Source organism: Gadus morhua, chromosome 5 (assembly GCF_902167405.1).
Source record: "Gadus morhua chromosome 5, gadMor3.0, whole genome shotgun sequence".
Lineage (NCBI taxonomy): Eukaryota > Metazoa > Chordata > Actinopteri > Gadiformes > Gadidae > Gadus > Gadus morhua.
This window is the reverse complement of record NC_044052.1, coordinates 23,571,215-23,586,646: the sequence shown is the minus strand read 5'-3', so window position 1 is coordinate 23,586,646 and position 15,432 is coordinate 23,571,215. Positions and strand designations below refer to the sequence as shown.

At 48.6% G+C, this 15,432-nt stretch overlaps 1 protein-coding gene across 5 annotated transcripts in view; it reads left to right on the top strand.

The window, feature by feature from the left end:
* The first annotated feature begins 1,184 nt into the window (after positions 1-1,184).
* Positions 1,185-15,432, top strand: part of LOC115544457 (uncharacterized) — a 993,561-nt gene continuing 979,313 nt past the window's right edge. For 3 of the 5 annotated variants that reach the window (XM_030357421.1, XM_030357422.1, XM_030357423.1), the window contains exons 1-6: positions 1,186-1,384; positions 1,784-2,050; positions 2,761-3,039; positions 4,574-4,894; positions 14,138-14,404; positions 15,035-15,313. In XM_030357421.1, coding sequence (XP_030213281.1) covers positions 1,330-1,384; positions 1,784-2,050; positions 2,761-3,039; positions 4,574-4,894; positions 14,138-14,404; positions 15,035-15,313 — 1,468 coding nt within the window. In that variant the 5' untranslated portion in view covers positions 1,186-1,329. Of the gene's footprint in view, positions 1,385-1,783; positions 2,051-2,760; positions 3,040-4,573; positions 4,895-14,137; positions 14,405-15,034; positions 15,314-15,432 lie in introns of all 5 variants that reach the window. The other 2 variants (XM_030357424.1, XM_030357425.1) reach the window with 2 other exon arrangements.

Sequence of the window (15,432 nt, the reverse complement as noted above, 5' to 3'; positions counted from 1 at the left end):
TGGAATAAAAAATCTTGGACAGGACTTTATATACGTCATATACCCCTGTGGCTTCCTGGGGTTGAGCCCCCCCAAAAGTCAGAACCTAGAATCGCCCCTGGTACAGAGTGTGTAGTTATCAGATAACTCCCTAAGGTTTTAGAGCAACCTGTTAGTTAACAACCAGCATGAACATTAATTCATGTTGGCAATAAGATAAGAGATAAGATAAGACAAGATAGAATATAAGAGCAATAATAGAGAAAAATAAATAATAAGTACAAATAACCATAAAAGTCATACTTTTCCAAGTTCATCCCACTCGCTAGATACAAAATCTTGGACAGGACTTTATATACGTCATATACCCCTGTGGCTTCCTGGGGTTGAGCCCCCCCAAAAGTCAGAACCTAGAATCGCCCCTGGTACAGAGTGTGTAGTTATCAGATAACTCCCTAAGGTTTTAGAGTAACCTGTTAGTTAACAACCAGCATGAACATTAATTCATGTTGGCAATAAGATAAGAGATAAGATAAGACAAGATAGAATATAAGAGCAAGAATAGAGAAAAATAAATAATAAGTACAAATAACCATAAAAGTCTTACTTTTCCAAGTTCATCCCACTCGCTAGTCCGGCTGGTCCACACTACAAGCCCACTGAAGTTCCCGCGTTGTGTATATTTTCGCGGAAAATGGTGTATATTTTCACGGGATTGTGTGTAGCTTGCAATGTCACTTGCAGCCTGTGGTGGCGCTGTTGGACACACACACGTCTTGGTCTCACAAACACGTCCTGCCTTGTGAGACAAATATGTGTGAACGTCAGAAAGGCAGGGGGTGGGCCATAACAATAGAACAACTATATTAACTCATAACACTAGAAACTATGTAATCACACATATATTCAAAATTACTTCTACAATTAATATTCAATAATTATAACATTCTAAAGTTTTAGGTTTACGAGACCATCAAAATTGGTTCCTTAACCAATTTCTTGTAACGCAGGAGTCTTGTAATGCTGGTTAGTAAGCCTGAAGATTGGTTTTGTAAACCATGTATGCCTAGTACTCACACACGCACACGCACACACACAGGGTCTGTCCCTCTGTCGGCTTTCTGATATGTGTAATCTGTTAACACAAGGTCTACCAGGCCTCTCTTGAGGCTCTCCTCCCGTTTGGTAGCTACACTTATTTCTACTTCAACTGTTGTTGTCCACCTGGTAACTAATGACGCGACCGCCTTTCTGAACTCCCATTGGTCGAGCGGGTCCGCCTCCTCCCTCCCCTCGAGTCCCGCCGGTTCAGAACTTCAGGAGACCAGACGACCATCCTCCACACTCAGCATGGGGGCGTTGGGACTGCTGCTGCTGCTGGGGCTCCTCTCCGGGGGGTCTGCAGGTAGGACCCTTCAGAGCGTCTCGGTCCGAACTTTATATAGACCCGGAACTAGGTCTATAGTGGTCCCGACCCGAAGCAGGGCTTAGTTTCGCATCGTCTTTCCTGTGGATATGAAACTGCGTTTGTGTACAATCTCAAACTCGAACAACTAATCCACACGATGATTAATCATTCACTTGTTCCGATATTTAAACCGAATTTTCGGAAACCAGTTTGTCTGAACCGGATGATGATGCTGGGGGGTGGAGCCACATGCTGGGGGGGGGGGGGGGGGGGGGGCGGAGGCGGAGCCACATGCTGGGGGGGGGGTCTGTCTGTCTGTCTGTCTGTCTGTCTCAAGTAATGTACAGCATTAACCTGTCTGTCTGTCTTTCTGTCTGTCTGTCTGTCTGTCCACAGTGATTCACTCTCTGAGGTATTTCGTCACGGCGTCGTCTGGCCTCTCATCCTTCCCAGAGTTTGTGGCTGTTGGGATGGTGGATGAGGTTCAATTTGGTCACTATGACAGCGTCAGTGAGAGAGCCGTACCCAAACAGGCCTGGATGGACCAGGTCACCAGAGACCGTCCAGACTACTGGGAGAGGGAGACTTATAGAGGGCTGGGTTACCAGCAGGTCTCCAAGTTCAACGTAGAGATTGCTAAGAAGCGCTTCAACCAGACGGGAGGTTTGTTCATACGTTATATATGTACACACACACACACACACACACACACACACACACACACACACACACACACACACACACACACACACACACACACACACACACACACACACACACACACACAGGGGCGCACGCGGACACACACACACACACACACACACACACACACACACACACACACATGCACACGTGTCCATGACTACCAACACACCCACATGTCCAGAGGCCACAGTACTGACCTCAGGGGGCATCCCATAATACCTCTAGAGCAGCACCCAGACAGACAGACAGACAGTTAACCTACAGACAGACAGACAGTTAACCTACAGACAGACAGTTAACCTACAGACAGACAGTTAATCTACAGACAGACAGACAGACAGACAGACAGACAGACAGACAGACAGACAGTTAACCTACAGACAGTTAACCTTCAGACGGACAGTTAACCTACAGACAGACAGTTAACCTACAGACAGACAGACAGTTAACCTACAGACAGACAGACAGTTAACCTACAGACAGACAGACAGTTAACCTTCAGGCTGACAGTTAACCTTCAGATGGACAGTTAACCTACAGGCAGACAAACAGTTAACCTTCAGACAGACAGACAGTTAACCTTCAGACGGACAGTTAATCTTCAGACAGACAGACAGTTAACCTACAGACAGACAGTTAACCTCGCTCTCGCTCTCTCTCTCTCTCAGGTGCCCACATTGTTCAGCTGATGTCAGGCTGTGAGTGGGATGATGAGGATGATTCTACTGATAGTCATCACCAGTATGCCTACGATGGAGAGGACTTCCTAGCATTTGACCTGAAGACCCTGACCTGGGTCGCTCCAGTACGTCAGGCTGTCCCCACCAAACTGAGATGGGATCAGGATAGAGCTGAAAATCAATACAATAAGCACTACTACACCAAGGTCTGTGTTGATTTGCTGAAGAAGTTCCTGGCCTATGGGAAGAGCACTCTGCAGAGAACAGGTAGAGTCACATGACCTGTTGGGCGTGGCCGACTCATGTCTGGTGGATTAACTGACACACTACAGCAGTAGTTTCGTTCTCAGTGGGTGCTGGTCTCCGCCAGGGCTGCGCCTTGTCACCAATCCTGTTTGTGATATACATGGACAGGATATCGAGGCGTAGTCGTGGTGGGGAGGGGTTGCAGTTCTGTGGTCTGAGGATCTCGTCACTGCTTTTTGCAGATGATGTGGTCCTCATTGGATCATCGGCCTGTGACCTTCAGCACTCACTGGATCGGCTGGCGGCCGAGTGTGAAGCGGCTGGGATGAGGATCAGCACCGCTAAATCTGAGGCCATGAATCTTAGCAGGAAACCGGTGGATTGCTTGCTCCGGGTAGGAAATTAGTCCTTAGCCCAAGTGAAGGAGTTCAAGTACCTCGTGGTCTTGTTCGCAAGTGAGGGTACTATGGAGCGTGAGATTGGCCAGAGAATCGGAGCAGCGGGGGCGGTATTGTGTTCGCTTTACCGCACCGTTGATACGAAAAGAGAGCTGAGCCGCAAGGCAAAGCTCTCGATCTACCGGTCGATCTTCGTTCCTATCCTCACCTATGGTCATGAGGGTTGGGTGATGACCGAAAGGACGAGATCGCGGGTACAAGCGGCCGAGATGAGTTTTCTCAGAAGGGTGGCTGGCGTCTCCCTTAGGGATAGGGTGAGAAGCTCAGCCATCCGTGAGGAACTCGGATTAGAGCCGCTGCTCCTTTACTTAGAAAGGAGTCAGCTGAGGTGGTTCGGGCATCTGGTAAGGATGCCCACTGGGCGCCCTCCTTGGGAGGTGTTTCAGGCACGTCCAGTGGAGAGAAGACCTCGGGGAAGACCCAGGACTAGGTGGAGAGATTATATCTCAACACTGGCCTGGGAACGCCTCGGGATCCCCCCGTCAGAGCTGGTCAATGTGGCCCGGGAAAGGGAAGTCTGGGGCCTGCTTGAGCTGCTCCCCCCGTGACCCGACACCGGATAAGCGGACGAAGATGAGATGAGACTACAGCAGTAGTGGCGCCCCCCCCTTTCGTGCTATCCGCCATGTTTCATTGTGTTGTGTTGGTTATTGAACTGTTAACCCGTGAACTTGGGTTATGTTTATCAGCGTTACTATAGAGATCATGACGATAGCTGCTGTAACGGGAGTCCGGGCGTCTGCAGGACCGAACCGCGCTGTATGATCCCTGTTACACTGAGCATAGACAGTGAAGAGTAGCTGAGACGGTAGAGGGCTTAGAAACCCATGAAGGAAAATAGGCTTTTTATTTCAGGTACCCTATTTTTGCACCAAAAAGATTTGAAAACCATTAAAGTTTAAAATCAAAAATATTATTTTTTTCTCTCTCTCCCCCCCCCCCCCTCTCTCTCTCCCTCTCCCCCCCCCCTCTCTCCCCCCCCCTCCCCCCCTCTCTCTCCCCCCACCCCTCTCTCTCTCTCTCTCCCCCCCACCCACCTCTCTCTCTCCCCCTCCCCTCCCCCTCTCTCTCCCCCCCTCCCCCCCCTCTCCCTCCAGAGCGTCCGCGGGTGTCTCTGCTCCAGAGGAGCCCCTCCTCCCCAGTGGTGTGCCATGCTACAGGCTTCTACCCTGACAGGGTGGTGGTGTTCTGGAGGAGAGACGGCCAGGAGCTCCATGAGCAGGTGGACCCCGGGGAGGTCCTCCCCAACCACGACGGGACCTTCCAGGTCAGCGTGGACCTGAACCTCACGGCCGTCCCACAGGAGGACTGGGGGAGGTACGAGTGTGTGGTCCAGCTGAAAGGCATCGAGGACATCTCCACCCCCCTGGACCCCGCCCTCATCAGGACCAACTGGGGGAAGACTGGGAGGGACGGAGGTAGGGGACACACCTCACCTCCACCTCCACCTCCACCTCACCTCCACCTCCACCTCACCTCACCTCACCTCACCTCCACCTCACCTCACCTCCACCTCACCTCCACCTCACCTCCACCTCACCTCCACCTCACCTCACCTCCACCTCACCTCCACCTCCACCTCCACCTCCACCTCACCTCCACCTCACCTCACCTCCACCTCACCTCCACCTCCACCTCACCTCACCTCCACCTCACCTCCACCTCCACCTCACCTCACCTCACCTCACCTCACCTCACCTCCACCTCACCTCACCTCCACCTCCACCTCACCTCACCTCCACCTCCACCTCACCTCCACCTCCACCTCACCTCACCTCACCTCACCGTGCCTCCACCTCCACCCCTCCTCCACCTCCTTGGGGCCCTCCTCCTGATCCCCCTGAAGGTCTCCCGGGGCCCTTCCTCGTCGCTGGCTCTGTGGCGGGGACCCTCCTCCTGGTTGGAGCTCTGGTCCTGGCGGGAGTCTGTTGGTACAGGAAGAGGAACGGTGAGTGAGCTGACCCCCAGCTGCCCCTACTTCCTGCCCCCTCGCTGCGTCCTTTCCTGGACTCTGATTGGTCGTCGTGATACTCTAGCGGTCTGGTGGTAGAAACCTCTCCATCACTGGAGGAAGAACCTCCTCTAAGGTCCAGGCCCCAGTGATGTTGAGGCATTAAGAATATGAAAGTAGGGTTAGGGTTAGGGTTGTTCATGAGGAGGATGTGACAGTGGTGAACATGAGGATGTTCACCACTGTCACACACTGATCATTTCTCCTGATCCTTAGATTCAGCCAAACGTCCAGCAGCAGTTTTTACTGCAGTTCTGCTCTCATGATTAACAATGCTACCAACACGGTTACCATGGTGACTGGTCTGTGGACTATACAGCTTGGTAGATCTAGATACACCTAGCTCTGTAGATCTAGATACACCTAGCTCTGTGGATCTAGATACACCTAGCTCTGTGGATCTAGATACACCTAGCTCTGTAGATCTAGATACACCTAGCTCTGTATGTCTAGATACATCTAGCTCTGTAGATCTAGATACACCTAGCTCTGTAGATCTAGATACACCTAGCTCTGTAAATCTAGATACACCTAGCTCTGTAGATCTAGATACACCTAGCTCTATAGATCTAGATACATCTAGCTCTGTAGATCCGTTCAGCTCCTCACCGTCTGCTTCTTGCCAGGTTCTGACACCAGCTCTGAGAACCCTGAGGGACAGAAACATCTTCTGGCCCCGACCCCTGACCCCAAGGTCAGTATTCTGTGACATCACAACTCTTTGGAGGATGGGTGGGAGGGCACTAATGTCTTCACAGTACATTACTGCAGTACTTCATGAGAGGAATATATAAAGTACTTCATCCCAGTAAAATGAATAGTACTTCATCACAGTAATATAGATAGTACTTCATCACAGTAACATATTTTGTGCTTCCTCACAGTGATAGTAATATTGTGATAGTATTCATCAGTGATAATAACATTTGGAAATGTATTCATCAGGGACAGTAATATTATAACAGTATTCATCACTGATAGTGATATTATAACAGTGTTCATCAGTGATAGTGATATTATAACAGTATTCATCACTGATAGTGATATTATAACAGTATTCATCAGTGATAGTAATATTATAACAGTATTCATCAGTGATAGTTATATTGTAACAGTATTCATCAGTGATAGTGATATTGTAATAGTATTTGTTTGGTCACAACTTGGTTTTTAACCCTAAAAAGATGTAAGGATTTGAAATATGATTGTTATGTACATATGATGGGAGATGTGGGGACCCTGTTTATATGCTAGAGGCTAGCTGCTTCTTATGTGGTTTACTCACATAAGGTAGAAGCTAAACGCTAACAGTAATGCTTCAACAATCTCTTTAACCTCATGCTATCTACACAAACGATCTGCCATATGAAAGAGGCTCCAAGGAGTCCCACGGTACAAGCCCTATCATGTGGTGGGCTCATGATGAGGTAGTGAGCAGTGAGGTGCTGATAGATGGTTGAAGCTGACCAGTGCTCCCTTGGTGTTTAGAGCTGAATGATGAAGAGGCTTCTCGTTGGAGGATTGATCATCATTCATAATCCTGACCATCAGGCGTGGGGCTCAGATCGCCTCAGACTCAACGACAACACTCTGACTCACTTTGATCTGGAAAACAACAATTAATCCCCAAGAAAGCTTAAATAAATGAAATCATTATCTACTCTTATTACAGTATAACAAAGTGATTATTACCAACTAAAATCACTGTCATATTCCATTAAATTGTGCATTTGATAATTTGTTGAGTCATTGGTTGACTCGCCGATCTGTAACTGATGCTTTGAAACCATGGCAACATGATCTCCCTCATGAGCGGCCATCTTAGTTAGGATGCGGTTGCTCACCGCATAACGTTGGTTTAACGTGTGGGTTTATAATGTTTAAGATGTTTAATATGATATTATTAGGATTATTAAAGGGCCGTAATCCAGACTGTTCTTGGCCCTAATTAATCCTTCTTTAATACTATGTAATATATATATATATAAAATAATCATTATCACATCAGTCTTTTTGGAAAATATTTTAGAGTTGCTGGAATACACTGATTATGTGGGATTTATAATTAAAATATTAAAAGCTGTTTTTTCTTTTTGCTGTAAATAAAGTTTCCAACTCCCAATTCCAGTCTGCTTATTTCATGTTGTGGTAGACTCTCTCTCGCTCTCTCGCTCTCTCTCTCTCATTAGACTTCAGCATTAATTGATAAATGTTCAGTCTAGTAAACCGATATCCAGCCCGCGTCGCCTCGTCTGAACCCACGCGGAGGAAAGAGTCTCTTTCTCTTTCAGATGACCACGGGATTTATTTGATATGGCTCAGAGGAGATAACCCCTCCCACTTTATGGCTCAGAGGAGATAACCCCTCCCACTTTATGGCTCATAAAGCCTGTAGGTATTCTCCCACGGTTTAGCGGTGCGGGGCCTGGAGAGAGCCCGTTGCCCCCTCCAGCAGGTCGTCCCTCTGGTGGATGCCCAGAGAGAGCACCTCCATCAGGGTGTGTGACTCTGGGGGGTTTCTATCTCAGACCCGTGTGATGTGTTGGTCCTCGGCACCGGGATACCTCTCCATCTGGACGTCATACGGTGGCTCGGGAGGGGGGGTCGGGTACGAGGAATGGTTTGGTGGGGGGGCTGAGGCGGTGGGGGGGGGGGAGGGTGCGGGTCTGGGGGAGGGTGGGGGGCCTGAACCGGTGCTCGTACCGGGTACGTGCCCCCCCTGGCCGCCACGTCCAAAGCCCCCCCTCAAACGGGAAGCCTGGAGGGAGGAGGGGGTTAGAAGAGTAAAATAATGTCAGTTTAAAATGAGCAGGTTCTGCTGAAGCCAGCGGTCCGTGCTCTGCTGGACCCTGTTGGGGGGGGCCTGATTAGGGCCTGCAGGTTAATGACCTGGGCCAGCCTGCTCACCTGTCTGCTCACTCCCCCTGGGGGGGGTTGGTGGTACTGCCGTGTGTCACCACGTTGCGGCGATGGACTGCTTGTGTGATTTTGAAATATGTTTTGGTGATGTGGGGGATTGCTGCTGGTGTGCGTGTAGTGTGTATGTGTGTGTCCATGTCTGTGTCGGTGTCTGTGTCTGTTGGGAAGGAGAGATCGAAATTGGAATCATGGATCATGGTCGACCCCCTGGAGATATAAAAGCAAGGAACAGAGGAGAGAAAAAGTAATAAAATGAAATTAAAAGCAGTTAATATAAATTAAGTGGGGGAGGAAGGGGTTAAGGAGATTAAAATTGAAGATAAAAATAAAAAAGCAGGGGGAATCTGTGGAAGGGAGAGGCTGAGACTAGGCCCCGAGGCTGCGGTGTAGACCGGCCCCCCACAGGTAAGAGCAGGTCAGGGGGGGAGAGTCCGCTGGTAGATCCAGGTGGTCCTCTGGGGCTCGCTGTCCCCGATGGTGGGGGCTCCGGCAGGAGACAATCTTGGGCACCAATCCCTTTCTCCTCCACGTCGTGGTTCAGTCCAGTTCAGATTGATGTGGACGTGGAAGAACCAGAGACGTCTGAGAACCCGACGCTGTCGTTTGAAAGTCATAATATGGCCTGGAGGCGCACACAGCTTTTGGCCTTGATAATTAATATTATATGATATAGATATCCATATATTATATGATATTATTTAGATATAGAGCTCCAGGACTCCCGCCGGAGCACCCGGAGTGTTCTAGAATATTTACAGAACACGGCCACGACTGTGTCGTTTGTCGTTTGTTCTCCGACGTCTCTGGTTCTTCCACTTCCACATCAATCTGAAGTAGACTGAGCCGCGACGTGGAGGAGAAAGGGATCGTCTCCCCCGGAGCCCCGCTGCCCGCTGCCGCCGGGAGACGATCCCTTTCTCCTCCACGTCGTGGTTCATGCACTTGAGGGAGTCAAAGCCAAAGTTCCTTTCCCCCAATTCCTTCTCAACCAGGGCTGAGATAACCCCCACTACGAGTCTCATGGTGGAAAGACCAGAGACGTCAGAGAACCGACGGGTTACGCGCCACAACACCAACAGCAGAACGGTTAACCAAATAAAGAAGAAGTGTACAACACGTGTTACAGTGTGTGTAATCACACACACATACACACACACACACACACATGTGTGCTCTTTTCACACCTAACGCCATTCCTAGCTACTGGGGGACCATAGGCAGGCTAGGGGAACTCATATTAACGTTAGAAAACCTCATAAAGTGAAATGTTCATGCCATCTCTTAGTGGGTTATATTCACAAATTTACAATACAATATTAACATTCTGTTTTATGTGCAAACAGCAATGAAAATTAAGAGTGAATGAATAAATAAATGATAGCTTGTTTATCTTAAATAGTCCTTTGTCAGATTATCAGAGGGAGGAGTTCTAGAGTTTAAAGGCCACAGGCAGGAATTACTTCCTGTGGTGCTCAGTGGTGCATTTAGGAGCAATGAGTCTCACTGAAGGAGCTCCTCTGTTTGACCACAGCGTTGTGGAAAGGCTGAGAGCCATACTGCAGGATCGCCCGCAACTTCAACAGCATCCTCCTGTCAAATATAAAGAAACAGACACGAACCACAGAGATAGAGGAACGTCTACGGTACAGGACTCTAGAGAAGAGGAGTGCTGAGTAGAATAGAATAGAATTTAATCGCATGCAATAAAGTAGAGTAGCGATTGAGGCGGTGACTGTGATTAAGGGATCTACTAATTGAATTGACTATAAGACTAATAGAAGTGAATAGAATTGTATCAAATAATAGTTTGAAAGTATGCACACTACCTCTAGGCCCACAACTCACTAAAAACACTCGGAGGCTAAAAGTCATTGATAACAAAATTGACCTGGTTTGTGATCTGATTCCTATAGCTACTCAGCAATCCAGGTTATTATTATTATTGTAATGACAAATTTGATTTTGGGATGACAGGGGAGCAATCACCTAATCCAAAGGTGTACTAAAATATGTTTTACTCATGCAGAGACATTCTAAAGGGAATTGACTTCCCTAAGCATGCCGTATTTACAGATGGATTATAGATGATCGTTCACTAAATACACGAAGCGAGGACAAAAACAAACGAGACTCGCAAATCCTAACCTCGAAAAGGGGAGAATCCAATCCCGTACTGTGTGATCTCGGTGTCCAGTTGACAGAATAATCATCTAGTTAGAGATTCGTTGTGACTTTCTCAAGGATGATGGCTGCATTACACCGGCCCAGTAATTTTATATCAGGGACTTGGTTGATGAAATAAAATAGCCTACTTTCGTGAAACGTCAGCCAATCAGAGATGGGAATAACTATCCAAAAGAAGAAGGACGTCACTCTATCAATCTCTCTGGAAAGTGGTCTGTAGGGCCCGATCATTCTCAACCTTTTCGAGCAGTTTGTCGGAGACGAAGGAATCTACTGGTCATGACGGGTATCGTCAGTGAAATATAAAGTATGGACACAGTAAATAATGATGACACATGTAGCCCTAACCCTAAACCTAACCCTGACCCTAACCCTAACCCTAGCACCGCCGCGCTGCTCAGCATCGTGTCAGCCTCCGAAGGATGACCTCACCCGGGACCAGGAGAGGTGGTATCATGACCCTACGCCACTTCAGTGGGAGTTTCAGTCCGTCTGTGCACGGCACCTTTTCAGCGGTGCGCCTTCAGCCAGAGGGGGCGCCAATATGCCATTTTCCCACACAATGTTATGGTACTTCATAGAAAACCGCTTCGCGTCGCGGATGATTATTATTTTTGACTGCTCGCGGCGCCCGGGCGGCTGCCCGTGCCTAAAATGCCCACTGCCTGGTCTGCCCGGTAACCAGGAGCGGAGCAGGTCTGAGCGGGTTTACTGCGTCACTCGGTTACTTTCTCTTTCAGTTTTGCCGGTTCATTCAACGGCTCCCAGAACAGTCGGCTCTCACTGTGTTGATAACGCCCCCCGCCCTGCAGCGCTACGGACACACCCACACCTCGAGCGCATCACCGGAGATACTGAGTTTTATTTCATTACTTAATAACCTTGACTTGTGTTGTTTGTTGCTCACGTGTTTTTGATCTTTACATAGTTTTGCGTCTGTTTTTACTACTGTCCTGTACTTTCGGTTATGACAGGCCATTTACCTGTGAGGGCGTTGTTTTCCTACTATCATATTCATGATTCACCCAAAGGCAGCTGCGGTAAGCAACCCGCGGTTCACCGGGCGGCCACACGGGGGCGCTGCGGTCCTGCTGATCTCAGCACCATGACCCTGTCACAACGGTAGACCAGAACACATGGAGAGACCCTATATGTCCACCGACATACTCTATATTTACATGTATATAAACAGTAAAGCATATATCGCATAGACTACTGCAACGCCCTCCTCACCGGACTCCCCACCAAACTCATCAACAGACTGCAGATCATTCAGAACTCAGCCGCCCGGATCATCACCCGCACCAAATCATCTGACCACATCACCCCTGTCCTCATTCAACTTCACTGGCTCCCAGTACACTACCGCATCCAATACAAAACCCTACTCCTCACCTACAAAGCTCTCCATAACCTAGCCCCCAGTTATCTCTGCGACCTCCTCCAAGAATAAACTCCCTCCCGCTCCCTCCGCTCAACCTCTGCTGGACTACTATGTATCCCCACATCACGACTCACTACAATGGGTGCCCGGTCATTCAGCTGTTCAGCACCCAGGGAACTCCCTCCCCCCACACATAAAACAGTCAGACACCATTAGGCCTACAACCTTCAAGTCACTCAAAACTCACCTGTTCAAACTCGCACACAACGTCTAACTGATCACTGTTTTGATTGTTTTTTTGTTTTGTTTTGTCTTGTTTTTGTTTTATTTATTTCTTATTGCTTATGTTTATTTATTTATTTTTTCCACAATGTCTAGTTTTTTAAAAAATTTATGATGACTATATGCTCTGTAAGGTGACCTTGGGTGTCTTGAAAGGCGCCTCTAAATTAAATGTATTATTATTATTATTATTATTATTATTAGTATACTATGTATATATTTTATATTCTTATTGTGTGTGTGTGTGTGTGTGTGTGTGTGTGTGTGTGTGTGTGTGTGTGTGTGTGTGTGTGTGTGTGTGTGTGTGTGTGTGTGTGTGTGTGTGTGTGTGTGTGTGTGTGTGTGTGTGTGTGCGTTTGTGTTTAATCTGTTGAACACTGAGGTCTACTCGGCCTCTCCGGAGGCTCTCCTGCCCGTTCGGTTGCTACACTTATTTCTACTTCAACTGTTGTTGTTGTCCACCTGGTAACTAATGACGCCACCGCCTTTCTGAATTCCCATTGGTCGAGCGGGTCCGCCTCCTCCCTCCCCTCGAGTCCCGCCGGTTCAAACCTTCAGGAGACCAGACGACCATCCTCCACACCTAGCATGGGGGCGTTGGGACTGCTGCTGCTGCTGGGGCTCCTCTCCGGGGGGTCTGCTGGTAGGACCCTTCAGAGCGTCTCGGTCCGAACTATATATAGACCCGGAACTAGAACTATAGTGGTCCCGAAGCAGTGCTTAGGTTCGCTGTCTTTACTGTTGATATGAAACTGCGTTTGTGTACAATCTCAAACTCGAACAACTAATCCACAGGATGATTAATCATTCACTTGTTCCGATATTTAAACTGAATTTTCAGAAACCAGTTTGCGTTTTGTTTCGACTGCGTTTCATTTTGTGTCCGAGCTGAGAAAACGAAAGTTAGTCTGAGACTAAACCGGATGATGATGTTGGGTTTCTGAATCTGTTCTTAAAGTCAACAGATGTGTTGGTTTATCAGAACCACTTTCATACTGTTCGACCCTACTCACTTTAATTCTTTATCAATTCATGTCATATCAACCTAGCTATCAACACAAATAGCTAGGTTAACCCATTCCCACTATACAACACAGATAGCTAGGTTAACCCATTCCCCCTATACAACACAGATAGCTAGGTTAACCCATTCCCCCTATACAACACAGATAGCTAGGTTAACCCATTCCCCCTATACAACACAGATAGCTAGGTTAACCCATTCCCCCTATACAACACAGATAGCTAGGTTAACCCATTCCCCCTATACAACACAGATAGCTAGGTTAACCCATTCCCTGTATACAACACAGATAGCTAGGTTAACCCATTCCCCCTTTACAACACAGATAGCTAGGTTAACCCATTCCTAGTTGAGTGGAGGATTCAAATGAAGCTTAGACAAAGCGTTTCACTGTAACCTGGAGAGATGTCAATACAGTTAAAAGAAATCCTCCATAAATGTTCTGTAGACAGGGGGCGGAGCCACATACTGGGGGGGAGGGGGCGGAGCCACATGCTGGGGGGGCGGGGGGCGGGGCCACATGCTGGGGGGGAGGGGGCGGAGCCACAAGCTGGGGGGGAGGGCTGGGCCACATGCTGGGGGGGGGGGGGGCGGGGCCACATGCTGGGGGGGAGGAGGCGGGGACACATGCTGGGGGGGAGGGGGCGGACCCACATACTGGGGGGGGTGGGCGATGTCACACGCTAGGGGGGGGGGAGGGGGCGGAGCTACATGCTGGGGGGGGGGGGGGAGGGGGTGGAGCCGCACACAGGGGGGGGGTCTGTCTGTCTGTCTCAAGTGATGTACAGCATTAACCTGTCTGTCTGTCTGTCTGTCTGTCTGTCTGTCTGTCTGTCTGTCTGTCTGTCTGTCCACAGTGATTCACTCTCTGAGGTATTTCGTCACGGCGTCGTCTGGCCTCTCATCCTTCCCAGAGTTTGTGGCTGTTGGGATGGTGGATGGGGTTCAGTTTGTTCACTATGACAGCGTCAGTAAGAGAGCCGTACCCAAACAGGCCTGGATGGACCAGGTCACCAGAGACAACCCAGACTACTGGGAGAGGGAGACTGGAAGATATCAGGTTGAACAGCAGGTCTTCAAGGGCATCATAGAGACTGCTAAGAAGCGCTTCAACCAGACGGGAGGTATGTTCATACATTATATATGTACACACACACACACACACACACACACACACACACACACACACACACACACACACACACACACACACACACACACACACACGTTTCCATGACTACCAACACACCCACATGTCCAGAGGCCACAGTACTGACCACATAGGGCATCCCATAATACCTCTAGAGCAGCACCCAGACAGACAGACAGTTAACCTACAGACAGACAGACAGTTAACCTACAGACAGACAGACATTTAACCTACAGACAGACAGTTAACCTACAGACAGACAGACAGTTAACCTACAGACAGACAGTTAACCTACAGACAGACAGACAGTTAACCTACAGACTGACAGACAGTTAACCTACAGACAGACAGACAGTTAACCTACAGACAGACAGTTAACCTACAGACAGAGAGACAGTTAACCTTCAGACAGACAGACAGTTAACCTACAGACAGAGAGACAGTTAACCTACAGACAGACAGTTAATCTCTCTCTCTCTCTCTCTCTCTCTCTCTCTCTCTCTCTCTCTCTCTCTCTCTCTCTCTCTCTCTCTCTCTCTCTCTCTCTCTCTCTCTCTCTCTCTCTCTCTCTCTCTCTCTCTCTCTCTCTCTCTCTCTCTCTCAGGTGCCCACATTGTTCAGGTGATGTCTGGCTGTGAGTGGAATGATGAGGATGATACTACTGATGGTTATTACCAGTTTGCCTACGATGGAGAGGACTTCATAGCGTTTGACCTGAAGACCCTGACCTGGGTCGCTCTAGTACGTCAGGCTGTCCCCACCAAACTGATATTGGATCAGGATAGAGCTGGTAATCAATACAGGAAGAACTACTACACCAAGGAGTGTGTTGATTGGCTGAAGATGTACCTGGCCTATGGGAAGAGCACTCTGCAGAGAACAGGTAGAGTCACATGACCTGGTGGGTGTCACCGACTCATGTCTGGTGGATTAACTGATACACTACAGCAGTTGTGCCCCCCCCCCGTCGTTTTTTTTTTATCAAAAGGAACATTAAATGTA